At 40.0% G+C, this 18,195-nt stretch overlaps 1 protein-coding gene across 1 annotated transcript in view; it reads right to left on the minus strand.

Annotated features, from left to right (window-relative positions):
• Positions 1–711: 711 nt before the first annotated feature.
• The window catches only part of LOC146322590 (aryl hydrocarbon receptor-like), a 48,840-nt gene continuing 31,356 nt past the window's right edge, over positions 712–18,195 (minus strand). The window contains exons 4-11 of the mRNA XM_084724611.1: positions 14,532–14,621; positions 12,548–12,680; positions 10,241–10,374; positions 9,306–9,508; positions 9,006–9,115; positions 6,328–6,469; positions 3,760–5,380; positions 712–1,392 (exon numbers count right to left, since the gene is read on the minus strand). Coding sequence (XP_084580737.1) covers positions 1,243–1,392; positions 3,760–5,380; positions 6,328–6,469; positions 9,006–9,115; positions 9,306–9,508; positions 10,241–10,374; positions 12,548–12,680; positions 14,532–14,621 — 2,583 coding nt within the window. The 3' untranslated portion in view covers positions 712–1,242. The remainder of the gene's footprint in view (positions 1,393–3,759; positions 5,381–6,327; positions 6,470–9,005; positions 9,116–9,305; positions 9,509–10,240; positions 10,375–12,547; positions 12,681–14,531; positions 14,622–18,195) is intronic.

Below are 18,195 nucleotides of genomic sequence, written 5' to 3' on the forward strand. Positions count from 1 at the left end.
GCATCTAGTGGTGAGGTTGCAGAATGCACCTCACTTGACCCCACCCCACCTAGTGTGTGGGAGAACCCAAGGGCGTCGAATGTGGGAGGGACAGCAAAATATCCAGCAACTACTGAACTGTCCATGGCAAAGATTTTTTGATCAAAAAATTTAAATATAACCTGTCAGTGTTTAGTCAATATAAGTTAGTGAATTTCAGTATTGTGACAAAGCATCTTTGCTAATTAGCCACAGGTCTTTTTTACACTACCAAACTATTTAATATCAATATGAATTATGAGCTAACACAAGCATCAAATGTTTTGTGGCTATATAAGCTCCTTCACTCACATATGGGCACCTGAACAGTGTTACCAACTTTTAGTTTTAAAAAGCATCTAGTGACAAATCAAGTCAGCAGGAAAGTGATAAATATACATAAACGTATTATATTAATTTCCATGAATGCTGCTCAGGGTGATCTGAGTCAGCAGTTCATCTGGCAGCAGCACAGAATCTCTCCCTCTCCTCTCACTACTGAGCAGGAGTGAGTTTCTGCTGGGAGATGTTTATTGTTCCCACCAATAGTGATATTAAATGTTCTCCTGTTCTTGAGAGAACCTCTGGTGGCCATGTGTGGCCAGCGTTTGTTTTGTCATGTCTGGGATACTGTAGAAATATTCAATTATTCAATAAATGCTGCAGATATAAGGGTTAGGGTCATTCTATGGAAACGCAATTCTTATTTTCAGGTGATTAGACACTCATGAAGACATAAATATGAATAATCTGTTTCTGCCATATTCTGCCAGTAGATTCCCATAAATCTTACACACTGAACCTTTAAATAATGAATAGTTATTTTTGAACCCCCCCTCCCAAAAAAAAAAAAGTATCCATAATTTCTGTTGTGTGTCGTGTTGTATCTGAACGCAGGTTTGTAAAACCCAGCTTTAAAACCTCACATTTAACTCTCTGTCTTACTTAAAATAAACTCAACTGAGCACTCTTCACTGCATTATTGTAAACAAAGGACTCATATGATAATATGACTTGAAATACAACACAATGATCCCCCGACAAAAAAAAAGAAATATTACAAATTCCAAACAAAAGAAAGAAGAACATATAGGCCTACGTTTTTTGTTTTTTTTTCAGCTTTGATTGTTGTGGTATCTAGATGTATAAGGCTGGTCCAGTCATTGTGTGTTTCTGGCCATTAACAGTGTCCTGCTGCATGACTGTTCCTGCATGGTCAGCTGGTCAGAGGTAGAAGCCGGTGGCAGGTGGGTCGGGGAGGCTGGGCAGAGTCTCAGGGCCGGGCATCGGGACAGCAGGGGGCGCTGCTCCATTCCTGTTGGGAAGGGCACAGCTTCCTGGGTAAGTACTGTTCAGGATGCACCCATTCTCCATCTGCACAGGACAAGAGGAACATGAATAAAGATAGCTGGAAGAAATTGTGTTTGGCTGCACAACATCTGACTTTATCTGATTGATTTGTGTATAGTGAACACAGGCATGTAAAGCTGGAATATACATGCTTAACACAAAGATTATTGATGCAATACAAATAAAACGGTAGGACTATCGAAGTATTCACTTCTATCTACACATTTGAACACATTAAATATTTATTTATGTTGTTTATTGTGAGTTTGCTGTTACTTATTCTTTTTTTTCTTACTCATAGTTTTTGTTTTGTCTTACATGCTCAAAATAAAATCTACATCTAATCTGAATTTAGTTTCTTCACACTGTCATGGCGAGATAGTGGGATCTGATTGTTTCACATTTATTTTGAAATGAAACTTAGCTAAATATTTTTGATAATGTGTTGTGTATGAAGACTGAAAACTGTAGCAATAAAGAAAATGTCACTATACTAACATATTGGTGTCATGTCGTCCTGTGATGACCTCATCTACTCAATATGTAGGCTTTATGTGTGCTCTGTCCCCCCTTGTCCCCAGCGTTCTTTTAATTTGTTATTTATGTTTAAATTATGTCTTACGTTGAATTGAATGTCGTATTATGTTATTGGTGTTTATCTTATCAAATCAGTCATCTTCAGATTTTTTTACTCATCAATATCAACATCTGTGTCTGCCTCAAATATTCAGTCATCATCATTAAACTGTACAAAAAGTGCTTATCACAAGTGTCAGCTCTCTACAGTTAAGTGACACCTTATTGGTCACTGTGGGCTAAATCATTTTAGCCTTCTGAGTCATATTAACTATTCAGGAGCTGTTGGAATTTTTACTGGCAGACAAATAATCAAAAAACTATCTAATGATATGAACTAGAAAATAAATCTGAGTCTGTGTTTAGCAACAAATATTTTGTATTTTTTTTTACTGGATAAATTACAAAAGTCACCAGTTCTGTGTCAAAACAGTCATTTTTTTTTACCATTGACAAATGCATTGAACCACCAGTGTTCCAGCACTAAATTTGTGTATGTTACATTGTGCGCTCTAACAGAGGAACGTATCGAAATTCAACATTTCATACTTTATGTTTAATATGTTTTGGTTGCAGTTCTAATCTTGAAATGATGAGAGATCTCTCTCACCATTGTTTGCATTTCAAGGACCAAACCTTGAAATCTCTTCTCAACTTCTGAAAACACTTTCAGTCTCTGCAGCAAACAGAAACAACAGCACAGCCCTTCTTTTTTGTAGGTCACAAACACACACAGAGAAAAAACAAACTGCACCAACATATCATGTCTTTTACTCTTCAAATCTCTGAGCAATGCCCTTAATAAACAAAACAAACAAGACAGAGATGAATAAAAAAGACAGCTATGTGCTTCTTAGTTTGCTGCCTTGGACGGTCATGTTAGGCCAGTCCCCAGGGGCTTAATAATTATTATTACATGGCTTTGTTAAATACTTCATTCTGATTGGTCAGTTGCAGCAGTCTAAGGTCTGCTATTTCTGTATGGCAGACCATTGTTGTGAAGGACAGATCATTGCTATGGACACAGTTCTGATCATAGAGAACAATAAAATCATTTTAAAATCACTGAGATCATTTTAATATCAATATTTTGTATTGAGTTATTGATTTTTTTTTGGTACATAACCGCATGCCAATGAGAATAATGTATTGTGAGCAAGTCACTGTTGCGGAATGTGGCCATAAAATCACTTTAAAATGAATGTGTTGTGTTACATAAATGCGTGCCAAATATTGAGTGTAACCATTCAACCTTCGGGATGATTCAAGACTCTTCTGCGTCGTGTCATGGTCCTGCATCATACTGTTGGGATTTATTTCACAATAATGACCTGATCACTGTATATTATCCCTTATTTGTGAACTGATTCGGTTTTGAGCCAGTTCATAAGGATTTTTTTTATGTTTGAAATGAAGTACTATTTTTAATAAATTACACATACCAGTTTATTAGGTACACAACGCTAAAACTAATCCAGTCTAATTTAACAGTCCTGCAAATTGGAGACTGTAAATTAAAGTGATGTTGAATTGCTCTGTGTTATACTGAGAAGTTTCCAATAATTAGTATGCCCTGATTCATGAATATAAAAACATCTCTTATTGAGATAAAAAGATCTTCTGTAAATTAACATAAGTCACAGTTTAATACTCACACTATAGCTTTCCCATGATGGCACTGAATAAAGTCAATAATACATTATATAGTGCAAGAAAAAGGTTGCTCAAGAAAATTCAAGAATGAACCTCCAAGCTCACACTGTTTCAGATAGTTATGATTTCCACAACAGCATGTGAGTGTTTCAGCAACCTCACCTTGTTAGGACAAGGGTCATGAGGGATCTCAGAGGTCACCATGCCGTAGGGGTCCAACTGCCTGCAGGGCTTGCCCACTCCTAGGATCTGCTCCAGTGAGGCGTTGGGGGGCGGACACTGCGACAGGCTAGAGATGACCTGGGCCAAAGGAACTGGGATCTGCTCCTGCTGCTGTTTATGGTTCATCCCCTGGAAGGATGGAACTGTGGACTCAGCCTTGTGCTGTTGTCCACCCGTCCCAAACAAACTCCCACTAATAGTGTAATCCCCATTGTCAATACCAGGCATGCTATAATCCATGCAAGAATCTAGTGAGGTGTTTGTCAGAGGTTTTTGGCTGTTATCAAGGCAGGCGTTGCCGCCCAGACTCTTGCTGAATCCATAGTCCTGCCACTGGGGTTTTCCCGCTGAATGCTCTGTGCTGGAGATGCCACACAGTCCATTGAGGTTGGCTGCCTTCTGTTTGGCATGGCACTGCTGTGAGAGATGGTTCTGCATCCTGGGTTGCTGCTGCTGCTGCTGCTGCTGCTGAAGGTAGTGTTGATGCGTTTGCTGCTGATGAAGCTTGGCATCCAGCTCTGAGACCTTGCCATTGAAAATAGTCTGTTGTGTGTTGTAGTGTTCTAGTTGTATCCCTGCACTAGTTAGAATGTCTTGAGCTGTCCACTGTCCATTTTGAACAGATTGATTTTGCCCCAGCAGGTCTCCGTTTACTATCGTGTTAGCCAAATGGTCACTCTGCTGGCCCCAGTCATGTGCCACTTTACTGGGTCGCATTTTGAGGTGCTGTTGCATCTGCTGGGATAGCTGGAGGATAGGAGCCTGCTCTACCATGGGAGGCTTATGGTGAGAAAACTGCATTTGCACATTAGCGTCAGAGGTGGGAATACTTTCAGGTAGTGACACTGTTGTGGCTGTCGCTGAGGCAGAATTGGGAGGCACCTGTGCTCCATGCTCTGTGGAGTCATTCTTTCCTTCAATGGAGTCGTAGATATAAGAAAGGATCTCATCGTTTGTCAGCAGGTCGTCCAAGGTGGGCACTCTGTCAGGGTCCATCTCAACTCTGATCATCCGCTCATCCAGAAGCAGCAACTCTAGGTCCTCAGCACTCAGCCCCAGCCCTTCCAGAGCCCCAAACAGCTCGCCATTTGAGCAAACTCCCTCCTCAGAATCCACGACCCCTTGGCTTTCCAGGGACAGGGAGTCCAGAGTAGCCAGCAGTGGGTCAAAGCTGGTGCCTGCCTGTGTGATACTTGGAGCCAACACACCATTGCTCGGCTCATCCCAGCTCCTGTGCAAGCTGGAGGCTTCAGACTCAGAGTAGCCCATTTGGTCTCCAAAAAAGCTGCTATGGAATGACATTTTGGGCTCCAGGGCAGGCTGGCAAACATACACCGACTCATCCTGACTCATGAGTGCCCCCAGAAGAGAGCCAGGGTCAAGACCATCGCTCAGCCTGTCAGTCCGGCTCTTCTTTGACTTACTGCCATTTTTCTCATGGCTTCCATCTCTAAAGCCTGCTATGGGGTGGTTGGACTGATAGAGCAGGGCCTCTCCTGTAGCATAGGTAAAGGGTAGATGCATGGAGCGCTTACGTAAGTGTTCTCCTCCCTCCTCATCCCTATAAAGACAGAAAACATGATCATTGTTTGGACACCTCACACGATATTTCACTTACAAAATATCAAAGTTGCTTGCTTGGTTGCTGGCAGAGTTGCAGGCTTGGTTCTCTCCCTTGTACCCATGATTGAAGATGTCCTATAACTGTCATACAAGTAAAAATGGAAAGAACTGTGACATCACCTATTGGTTTGTGGACTACCGTTTTGAAACTTCAAGTTAGGCATTATGGAGCTGACAGTCTTGGGCTTTTTGCAACCACAGCATGCACAGTGCTGACAAGAGCATGGAGCTGGTGAGTGAAGTTGGTTTGGCTTGTCCTTTCAGCAATAACTGTCTGGCTACATAGCTTCTCAAATTACACCTAAACAGTACACTAAAATATGTATGTATGAAATAGACAATGTAGTAACAGAATTTTGGCAATTGCTTAGTTTGAGTTTGATATAAGTTTTGGGATGCTCCACTGGAAACTGGAAGCACAATGGCAGCCGCCTGGTTGTGATTAGGTCACACAGTAACCCCATCCTAAAGCATACCCTGCTTTATCGTCTATTTTACTCTAAATAAGAGCAGAATTTACAAAATTGCTGTATTCTGTTTAGGAGAAGACTTGAAACTAGTAATTGAGATCATAAACTGATAAGGTCATACATCAACTGAAAAGTAGTGTAATTTTCTCATACACCTCTACAGAATCTGACTTCTTTTTGCAACCAGTGGCATCGTCCCCTACTGGCCATTGGAAAGAATGCAAATTTAAGGCACTTCCATTTTGGCTTCACTTCAGACCTGGAAGGTCTGTCCACTAATTAATATACAGTGTATGTCTATCACACATCATAACTGAAAACTTAACCCTTTTTGTCCTCTTGTAAACTTGATAATTTGTCTACAACTGGTAGATTTTGTTGGTTCACAACACAATATAAACAGACAGAAACATACAAAAGAGGTCTCTGGGTGGCGATGATGTAGTCTGGTTTGCCATTCTTGTACACCAGCCTTGCATTGGCCTGGACCCATTTCCAGCGATTCTCCTTGGTGAGGAGCCTGAACACAGTCAGACCGCTCTCTCCAGTCTTCATCACTACAAATATAGAATACAAACACAGGTGTAAGAAATGACTGCATTGCACAATCAATAAGAACCTATTGAAAGCACTTTATTCTAACAATGATGGAGTCCAAAAATGACACGCTCTGGTTGGTTGGTTGATGCTCTTGTTTGACCAAATTCTGTGACTGTACAGCTCAAACATGGATCTCATTACTGATGGTACATGACCCGACTTCAGTAGACTTTATACAGTGTTGATTTTGTAAGTTATCGTGTTGAATTTAGTTGAGTTAGTTTAGCATGTTGCTAATTTGACTATTCCCAAAGTCTGGGGTGATGTTGGACTAATGTTTTAATATTGTGGGACAGTTAAGAGAACCGTGTTAATGTTAAGCTTCATTTGAAGCCAACTACATAACTAGAGTAGTAGGTTGGATACTGGTAACAGCTTCTTTATGTTGTGTTATGTTACACTGTAGCTTTGCTGATATACAGAAGCCGACCAGTTCTTATCTTATTTTTGTCACTGGCGTGCCTATGTATGTTTGTGTTCCTGCTCCTGTTCCTGTGTAAATGACTTGATGCCCTGAGGGTAACTATGTGTGAAAAAGAAATGATCAGTCTGCCGCCACCTGGATTACCATGTAGAGTGCACTTAGTGTCTCCCTCATCTCCCAAGATGGTTGAACAGTAGGTAGAATTTCAGTTGACTGAGATTTTCTCTGGTTGACTACAGCAATCGTACTTTGCATTTTTGCATATTTGTTGCTCCAAATGGCATTACTTATTATTACTTATCATTTTATTACTATTCAATCAACAAAAGTCCTATCATCCAAGCCATGAATATTATGAAATGCTGAGAAACTTGGATGAAAGTGGACGAAACTGTTGGATTGATGCCCCAACTACTTTCTCTAATTTATAGTACAACATACTGAGAGTGAGGGTGAAAAACTTGAGTTTTACTTGGATCATAAGCATCATTAAAAGATCATTTTGATGCTCTCACTGTTGAAAAACTCCCTTAAGCACTATGCCAGAGCCCATAAATCCCATGTTCTCCCCTCCTTTCCTAAAATTTTGAGAAGCATGAAAAGTACAAGTTGCAAGATTCCTCTTAACATAATATGATGTAAGGCTCAATGCAGGAGATCAGTTGGCTATTCTCTGTAGGAGTTATTACATCTTGATGTAACTACAGTGACCCTTGCACTTCCCCAAAGTCAGGAGAGAGCAGGCGGTAACATATCTGACCTCTGAGGTGATTATATGTTGGTGCTGCTGTATGGATCATCTCTGATGCTTAGTTCATGCAGTGGATTTGTGGGCCCTATCCTCTCTTTGGCAGCTCTACAGCTTTGCTCAATCTGTGCCATAATCCAGCAGGATTACTTGCAAAAGCTGTCTGAACTCTCTGACCAGGTTGGACCAGACCTCCTCAACTTTTTTTTGACAGAGCTAAATTTAAAATAGCAGCATATTTCTGTAACATAAACACCAAACATAGATGGATTCATACCCAATAGTCTCTTCATCATAAAACAGCTTCAGACCACATTACAATAGTGGGATAGTTCAGATTTTTTGAAGTGAGGTTGTGTGAGGTCATTATCCATTATCAGTGTATTACCCACAGTAGAGGGCAGGCTACATGCGCCCAGTTTGGAGAAGCAGCAGAAATATTGGTGAAGGAAGCTACGTAATGTACTGCTGTGGACAGGGTCACTAGCAAAACATATTTTAGCCTCTTAAAAAGTTTCAGTTTTCAGTATTATACACTGTATTTCAAATGCTTAGCCACAGCAGTACTTTGCTGAGCTCCTGGTATTCCTGCTGATTCTAAAACTGGAGGCGTGTCAACCACCATCTACAACAAAGGTGCTAACTAGAACCATAAAGGGGTCTAACGTTGTCCCTGTGGGAGAACCATTTGCGGCTTCTGTTAAAACCTTTTATAAAAGTTCCACTTGGAACAATTTCAAGACCTAGAACCCAACATAAAAGTTTATACCTAGAAATACCTCTGAAACATTTCATGCAGAACCCCCTATGAGAGTTTCTACAGAGAACCCTTCCATGGTGTAATGGTTCCACCACGAACCCTCTCTGGGGATTCTGTACAGAACCTCTCCAACTTCAAGGGTGCTAACAAGAGGTTCTGCCGAGAATCTTTTTAAATTCCAAGGGTTTTATCTAGAGGACACTGAAGGACCGAGGTCCCTTTTATATTATGTTACAAAGAACCCTAGACAAAAGACTTTAAACAATCCTTGAAGAACTGGAACTCTTATTCTTAATAGTGTTCTGTATGCAACTCATTATGACTATGGGTGAGTGCCTCATGCAACCCCACCTCACATTTTGGCCTAAAGAGATGGTTGTTTTGTAGTCTGAAGCTGTTATATAATGAAGAGAGTATGTAATGTGACTGGTTGAAAATATTTGTTTGAAATCTTGTGAGATCTTCATTAAATAGCACCAGTGAAGTGATGACAAGAAAACGAGGGAGAGAAAGATGCAACGAAGGCCACCTGTAGGACTCAGGACCACCAACAGAACTTACTTCTGACATGATTCTCTGCGCAATACAGCATATCTGCTGCATGGATGAACTGATATCCAGATCCTCGTACTCGCAGTTCAGCCTCTGTGTACCCCAGCACTATCTTCCCCCTGTACATTAAAAAAACGACTGATATTGCAGCAAAACAAATGTACAGGAGAATAAAACCACACACGCTATTTTAAGCAAATAAAGGAATTAATTTAATCTAAGATATAATCTAAGATACAAAGGCATAAGGAGACATTTTACTTTGAGACATGGAGTGTGTATGTGTATGTCGCGTGTCAGTGTCATTACTTTGCATCACAGGCCAGGGGCGTGAAGTCCAGCTTGTGTTTGGTTCTAAAGATCATGTTCTTGGTTCTGATCTCCAGGATGGATGGTGGCTGCAGAGGAGTCGCAATTGCAAACAGGGCAAGCTGAGTCGGGACTTTTCCTCCATTTTCTTGTCGCTGGTTCTGCCCATGCAGAAACTTCAGTCTGCCCTGGATGTTCAAAGCCTGAAAAGAAAAATGTAGTTTGAAATAGTTGTCTTTTGTTCTTTTGTTAAATGTAGCCACACAATAACTTAATTTACGCAATAATCACATGCAATAATCCGTTATTGGCAGTTATCATTGTAAGGCATCACTCTGACATGTTTCCATGGCTACCACAATAAATGTGAAAGGGGGGTATTTGTGGAAAACAGAGTCCCATCCAGGCCCACTACTGTACTGTATTTCTATGACGCCCATGGTGTTTAGTGTAATGCAATTCTCTGCTGTTCAGACATATGCACCATATGTTCTGAAAACTTTTTTTTAACTATCATTTAGTAGAATAGAGGGATGTGTCTTTGAACACTGAGATGTGTGACGCAGCACTGCCCAGAAATGCCCCACTGATAGGCTACATCAGAACCTATAAGAGTAGGAACGACACCATGCCTCTCTGATAATGCACGGGTTTGAGATACAGACAGATACATCATCTTCAATCTTTGTCATTAACCTACATCTTATTAATCAGCCTAATACAGAATGTATATATTATTAATCAACAAATATCATATTTTATATCCAGGAACTCATGTTTTAAATGTTCTTGTTGTTCATGTCTCTTAAAAACTGTTTAATGACAATATTTTAAAATCTACAAAGGCCTTATGTAAAGTGTTATTTATGTGTAGATTAGTTTGTAAGAAACTTAAAAAGTGGGAAATTATGTGGCAGTGGGGTGGTTTAACCTACCAGAAAGCCAGAGGAGTTGTCCAGTAGGCAGCGAAAACGACACACAAAGCTCCTCTCCAGGAAGGACGAGTTCTCTGGGGGAAGCTGCTCAGGGCTGTAGGTGACCAAAGATGTGCTGCTGTCTGGTTCCATCTCTGTGATTACAAAAATATGAGCTGATGTCAGTGATAATGACTATAGCGTAGTGAGTATAAAGTAGTCAGTATTATTTGAGAATTCTGTGTGAAAAGTCCAGCTGACTGACAATCCTCCACAGCTTCATGTCTCTCTTTATTTACAGCACTTCTGAACGAGACAATCACAGAAGAATTTAATCAAATTACTTTTGAAATTAAATGAAACCCAGCTGTTGAGTTTCACTCAGAAATTTATGTCACACTACTGTTTTAAATACTAGTTTGTACATAATTACAATTATTCCTTCCTTCTTATTAATTTGACCATAAATACAATACATTAAGTTGTTTCTTTCCTTGTAAAAAACATTATGTCAGTTTGTCACAGCATTGCTATACTGTTGGCTCCTTCACGTCTGAAGTGTGTTGACCTGCCAGCATTTAGCAGCTACGTATTTGAACACAGTCTTTCAACTGATTTCACAATTTACAATAAATTTATGAAGAAAGACAAAATTTTACTGTTGGTAAACATGTCAAATTTATCAAACACAATATTTTTTAACCAATGTAAGCTACGTCTTTGTTGTCCATGGAGAAAGTCCTGAAACATCTTTATAAAAATCCCCAATTTTGTGAGTTACTTTATACTTTATATATAACTTAATAAACTTTGTGAAATGCTGTCTACAACAAATTCTTAGTTATTCTGGCCTTCTTTTAAATTTGGCAAATGTTACACATCAAGTTGAGTATTTCTTTGTGTAAAAACATTGCGTCCCAAGTATGTTGGCTACTGCTGTTGTACTACTGTTGTTGCATCTTAATGCCAGGTCTAAACAAGCAACTTCTTAAGTCCTGGTGTGCTGGAATGCCTTAATAATATCACCAATGTGAAATTTAGGAACACATTTTAAGAGTAAATAATGGCTCAGCATCCTGCCAACCTCTTTGTTTATTCTTGAGCTGGATGTAAATGTTGTCTCATGTCTTTGGCTGCTCCTCAGTGTGAATATACACTTATGTAATGAGGCCTGGGGCTAACTCTGTCTTAAAACACCAAGTGACAACATATTGCAGTTAAAGGGGCGACTGTAAAATGTTTCCCAGCACAGGAGTGGGATAGTTGTGTCATGGCTGTGTGTCCAAGCCCAAACACACATTGCTCAGAACCAAAGCACACTGACATAAGCATCTTAAAAACCAGATACAGATCTGGGACCACTTCACCTCATAAGCCACAGTGAAGATTACAGGGTCATGTGACCTGACCTGAGGATGGTCTTAAAGCTTAATGCCTAAACTGTGTGTACTTAACAATCTAATATTGATGTTGAAATGTATGTTCACACAGACTGTGGCTGCAGGAGAGTGCAGCACGTTTAGGCAGAGGTGCAGTTTTACTAAAACTTATTTTGTATGAACAAAAAAGAGAAACCAAAACCCCTTTAAAGCAATGTTTAAAGTCCCCTTCCACTCAAAAATATGTGTTTCTCTTGTTCCTACAGTTGGATGTTTGACCTTCACTGAGCAGAATGATCTATATGCAGAGTTTGACACTAGAAGGCTGTTCTTTACTTCAACTGCTGGAACTGCTGTGTTCAATAAAAATCTGATTTTTAAGGGGCCGGCCTACGAGCATGATTTGTGACATCCCAACTAGTTTGAGAGTCAATCCTTGTACAACTGCAACTTAGAAAAGTGTGATGGAGAAACTTGAAGCCACCAGTGCAAATGTAACTTTACACTGAAGTAGTAGACATATTGTGTCTTTAGAAATTAGGATTTAAATGCAGAAATTATACTTGTTTCCAAAAAAATTGTTTGAAGCAGACTTTTTGTATATAAACAACAGAATGAATTACATGCTGTATAATCAATTCAAGCCGACTTCAGGATGTCTAAACCACAGAAAAGTTCAGAAAAATATGTGGAAGCTGCTAAAACATACAGAGAAAGACTTGGTCAGCAGGAAAGGGCACAACGGTTTAAGAAACTAAGGTTAGCATTTGGTGAAGATCCGTATGAGCTGGCTCCTTTGTCTATCTGAAGACTTTAAATGTTACTAAGGTTTGATGGTGTGTGGATGGCGAGAGAGGCACAGTATCAGCTCATCAATGACATGCACAATGAAGGTAGTGAGTTTTGCTGTTTAACCGGCTCATGTACTGTAGGAGGGGAGAGTGATCACCTTGGGGGGAGTCCTGGGTGATAGCAGATGCAGCGGCGGGAGGAGGATTCAAAGCCCAGTGCAGGTTTCTCCTGAGCTCCTGCTGGTCCTCCGTATGGACCAGTTCATACACACTCTGGTGCATGACATCCGTCTGACAAAAAAAATAACAAGAGGAAATATTTCTTATGCCAAAATAACAGTAGACAAACAGGATGGAGGCAAAAATACACACCTGAAAAGCAACAAGTATGAGGATTTATACAGTAACTCATCATAGTATACAAAAGTCAGTCCTAACGTGTCATGCAGTTGGTCTCTGTGCCGTTTATTTTCATACTAGCCAGACTCTTCCCTGTCTGGGAATTCAATAGTTTTTAGTTCTTTAAACTGATACACCTGCAGTTGGGACAGTTTGAACATGGCTTATATGTGTTTCTGTGGGGGTGGCCTAAACCCTAGCCCTAAAAACCATATCTGTAGTCTTTGTATCCCCTAAAATACACTGTTACAGAGGTGGCTTGGTCCTGGGGTATATTTTCAGCAGCAAAGACAGAAAAAAAATGTGCAGCTACAAATCCCTCTGTTACTTCAGCACCACGGACAGCGCCGTGGATTTATCAACACAGTACAATAGCCTAATGACATTTCAGAGCCATGGTTGGGGCCATACAATCTAACTCAGACAAACCTCAGTCTGATAAAGGATCAATGAGTCAGGCAGACAAGACTATGAGACGGTGGAGAGGGGGGTTAACAAGGGGGATGCATTTTGAATTTTACTAACAAGGGGAATGGAATCCCTCCTCATATTGCTAACTGGATGGCTGAAATGGTGTTCTGGGTGGCTGCTAAGGTGTTGCTAAGGCATTACTATGTGGTAATTACAATTTTTATGAATATTGCCATTGTGCTGCTAGATGGTTTGGGGTGTTGAATGATACTGAGGTTCTGGGCAGTTGCTCTGGCATAGTCACTAGTTACCCAGATGTGCTACTCTAATGATTTTGCAGGCACACAAATAGTGCTATTAGTGGTAGTAGTTGTAGCAGCAGCTGCAGCATTAGTTGCATAAGCCACATAGGCCCATTAGTGTGTGTGGCTCCCGTAGTTTGTATGAGAAAATTTCAACAAAGTCCAAAGAGCCTCAGTGTGTGCTGCTCAGTTGGGCCGTGATGCAGGGACGTGTTGCTCACTGCAGCCCACTGCTGTGTCTGGTGGTTTGTAAAAAGGCCAAGCTATAAATAGGTCAGGTCTTTTGGCTGTTGTTTGAGCCTCTGACTCTGTTCCATGCAGGGAGAAGACCAATGGATCAAACAAGACCCCTGAGCCGCTCCCAGCAGACGCTGCACGCAAGCTATCCATCCAGACCCATCTATGATTTTCTAAAACAGAGCTTCTAGATGTTTAATATGAAAACATATGCGTCTTTTTTGATGTGCACATCTCTGTGTCTGTCATGCCTGACAATTTAAGCAGGAATAAATAAGACAGAGTTAATTTATGTCCAGGTTAGATGATAAAAAAATAAAAATAAAGGAGAGTTAGCAAGGGAGGGAAACTTCCTGCAAAACTGCTATGGCAGCAAGTCTGCAGCTCCCTCCATTCCCAAAAGGATTATTGATCAACCATTAGTAAACTAGTGACAAAAAGGATCACTATTACTAAGTGAGTTTTATTTTCAGGTTTCAAGGACAGCAAAGCTGTCAGCTTCTGTGAGCAAAACACCAACTAATTGGCTGGCTAACAACTGATTCACATTAACTATCTAGTTAGCTAGTGTTTTGCTAACATAAGCTATTGCCTAACGACTGTTGTGAATTAGCTAGCTAGTTACCTAACAGTTTACTAGAGAGCAAGCATCTTTCAAGTGTAGCACATAGCATATTGAATTACCAGGAAGGAGAAAGTTGATGTTCCAAAAAAAAAGCAGGATGTAGGAAGGGTCAATTATTGGAGAGTGAATAGAAGTCAGAGGCAAAAAAGACTGGTAGTGCTACAATACCTGGTGGAAGCCCAAGTAGTCCTGTATGGTGTGAGAGGAGTAGAAGATGGTCCCATTGGCAGTGATAACCAGGACAAAACCGTTGAGAGCCTGCAGGTCAAAAGAAAAAAAAAAAAACAAGCACACAGACAGTGAGTAGAGACATTGTTTCTCGCTAATGATTTAGCACAATTATCTATCTATCTATCGATCTATCAATATCTACCTACCTACATATACATTTGTGTATGAAGCATGGGCATACATAATGTGAAAACTATCAACTGTTTATTTTTATAAGTGCTTTATTTATATGAATTATTTAATTTCTTCTATTTTTGTAAAGGGAATAAAATCATATTTTCCTTTTTTTTTTGCCACAGCTGCAGTTGTTCAGCATGAATCTGAAGTTTATGAGAGATGACAGAAGGGAGAAGAGAAGAAGAGAAGATCTAGTAACGTCAAGGAAAGCAGACTGAAGAAGGATGTTACGTGAACTGGAGCACACTCATTGTTTCTCTTCAAAGAGGAACAGCTGGTCTAACATTTCCACCTCACTAAACAGCACACGTGTCCTTCCCCCGGTACAGCAGTGTTTCATCAACAAACATACAAACAGCTATGTACCAACAAACATAAACACACACACACAGTTGTCCTCACATAGCCACAAACATCTGTACGAGCACAGTCACCTCTTTTCCAAATCAGCCCACAGGGTGCAGGGATGACTAATGCTAGAGACGCCATGCTATTCTTGATAATACACCAGTGATTCACCATAATCATCAGCAACACTTCTTTCAGAGTAAACATAAACACCCAAATGTCAAGGTTGAGTTTTCCACATAAACAGCCACCAAACGGATGATAAATTCTGTTTTATGATACGGAGGTTTCAGTTTTTTCAGGCACTCTTGCTACACTCATTTTGAAATAATTTAACCTTTTATGTAATTTCCCACAAAATTTGTGTAAATTTAGGAAAATTACAAAATGCCCCGTTGCTGCAGGGACCCAGTGTAATGTTTAAGTTGTGCAACGGTCAGAAATGAGGTCATATCTTTTAATAGCAGATAGTGTACTCATGTGAACTCATTAACCTTCCAGCTGCAAATGATTTGATTCATTCATGGGTAAGAGCAACAGAAGAGTGATGGCTTACAATTTCTGCATTAAAATTAAAAAAATAAATAAATAAAGAAGCCTGCCTACATGGTTGTTGTCTTTGATTCCACAGAAAAGTTAACAAGTGGACCTTCTCAGTTTTAGGTAATCATGACTCTTGGTTGTTAAACTCCTTGAGTCAGCTGAGACTTTTTAATGTTTCCATCTGACACATTTTAAGACAAGAACTCCGCCGTGTTCATGATATAATGTTCATGCTAAAAGACTGAGGCTAAACTACATCCCAGCAACCATTGGTTGGAGGATGATATGCATATGATGGACAAAATACACTCATTAATGTTGGAAAAGAAAGCGCAGGGATTAGATTGAGTGCAGTGGACCTTGAGATGGTCATCCAGCCAGTCCAGCCTGACCACGATCGTCCCCCGGAGGAGAACTGAGATAAGACCTAAGCTAACCCGGCTTAGACCTGAGAGAGTGAGCCAGAAAGAGATGCGTTGTCATGGGCCAACTCACCAGCTCACATTCTGCTCCTCAAACCCCCCACATAACTAATCCCACTTTAACCCCTTGGCATAAACCGTGGCAAATGCAGTGGTATCTAACACAAGCTTGGCTGGAGGTGATATTATTGCAGGTAGTTAGCTGCACAGGCTAACGTTTCTATCTAATGAGCAGATCCAGACAAAGTTTATCCCTGTTCTTACACGTGTGCTCTTATGTTTCATGTTTTGGAAAGATCCAAAGTATTAGACACCGAGTACTGGTCTTTTCAGAGCACCATGCACACTACTTCAACATGTAGAGAAATTCAAATCCTGACAGGATTGCTGGTGGCTAATCTATGATTGGACAGTTGCTGTTCAGAGGAGGGGCTTAGCGAAGGGTCAATTAAGACATTCTGCCATGTTTCCTCCATTTTCTGAGTCTGAATAATTGATAAGCTCACAGCTTCTCTATAATTCACCACCGTCTGATGCGAAGAACGGCAAAGAAACTGGCTCAGACTTGGATTCAGAAATAAACCTCACATTCCTCAGCACTCGCTGTCCATCTCCCCACTCATCCAGACGATTAGGAGGAGGAGGAAGAGGCCCCCTGTGGAACACTCACCCTCTTTTTCTCCAAATGAGCTTTCATTTCTCATTACAGACAGGATGGGGGAGATGTAGGCTTATTATAATAATGAAACCTCCCTGGTAGGGTCAGGGTATGGCGGCCCGGCTGTTTCCTCTCCTCTCGTGGAATGCCAGTGCAATGCACATTGGGAGGAACTGGACTGGAAAATCAATGACTCCAGCAGACCCCAAAAAGATCTGGCAGGCAGTGAGCTCACTCTCCACTCAATCACACATACAGTACAGAGGGCACAAAATCGCCATGAACCAGGAGAGATTTTTTCAACAGGAATGGAAAACAGGTCTGTTGATTGCCTTTTCTTAAAGAGTTGGACCGTGACCTGAAATTCCAAGAACGCAAGATTTTCAAACAGGAAAACAAAGAGAGGATATATTAGTGATGATTATTTGAATTTTATTCGATCTGAATGTTTCTTGTCATATAGCTGATTAGGCTCTGGAGCAACTTTTCACCAACATGCAAAGAAAATCCAGACACAGGGTAACAATTGAAGGAAAATCATTTTTAAGTTTATTCTTTTAAGTTTTATCTCTAATTGTTTAGAGATTTAGTTTGTAAAGTTTACAGTCTGACATGCTGTTGCACTGCTCTGTGTACGATGACATAAGAGGCTGAATATCAAGAGCAAAAACTTGTTTACCATCCACTTGTTTCACTGTCTCTCAGTCAGTTTCCAGCTGATGATTTGAAACTTTGACTTTCAGGGACTTTTATTAGTAAAGCTATATTGTTATATGACTAAATGTTAATTTATCATTAATTCATGTATTATAAAATAATTCATGTATAAACTATATATTGCAACATAGCTGATAAGATACAATAACAACTACACTCTGTTACTTATAATAACCATTATTATCATGTTATTGTTTTAAAAGTGAAACAACTATTAATTCAAGTTTAATTAAATATCAATTTACAGTTTATTAGAGATGATTATTATAAAGAGTTACCAAGACAAATAGCTAGCTTTACCTTTTTTGTACTGCTTACAGTTTTTATGCTAAGCTAAGCTTACCAACTGCTTACTGTAGTTTAATATTTAATATACAGATAAGAGGATGGTACTGATCTTTTCTTCTCCTCAAACTTTAAGCAAGAAAGCGAATACCAAAATGCCCACAATGTTGAACTATTCCTTTAAAATGTGACCACTATTAAAGGAATTATGGCCAGAACAACAAAAAATGGCCCAAACTGTAAACAAGTGAACGGAAATTTCCTTTAAGATAACAGTGATTACCATCTTTAAAAAACTGTTAATTTGAGGAATTCGCACAGATAACCCTTTAAATATCCCATTTCTGTGCAAAAGAATTCATGTTTCAGGAGGAATTCTTTTCTCTTCCTGTTACATTCTGATTAGCCCCAGGCACAGGTTGTACTGCGGCTGTGCATCTTCACTGATTAC

This window comes from Lutjanus erythropterus, chromosome 8 (assembly GCF_056507025.1).
Source record: "Lutjanus erythropterus isolate fLutEry1 chromosome 8, fLutEry1.hap2, whole genome shotgun sequence".
Lineage (NCBI taxonomy): Eukaryota > Metazoa > Chordata > Actinopteri > Lutjaniformes > Lutjanidae > Lutjanus > Lutjanus erythropterus.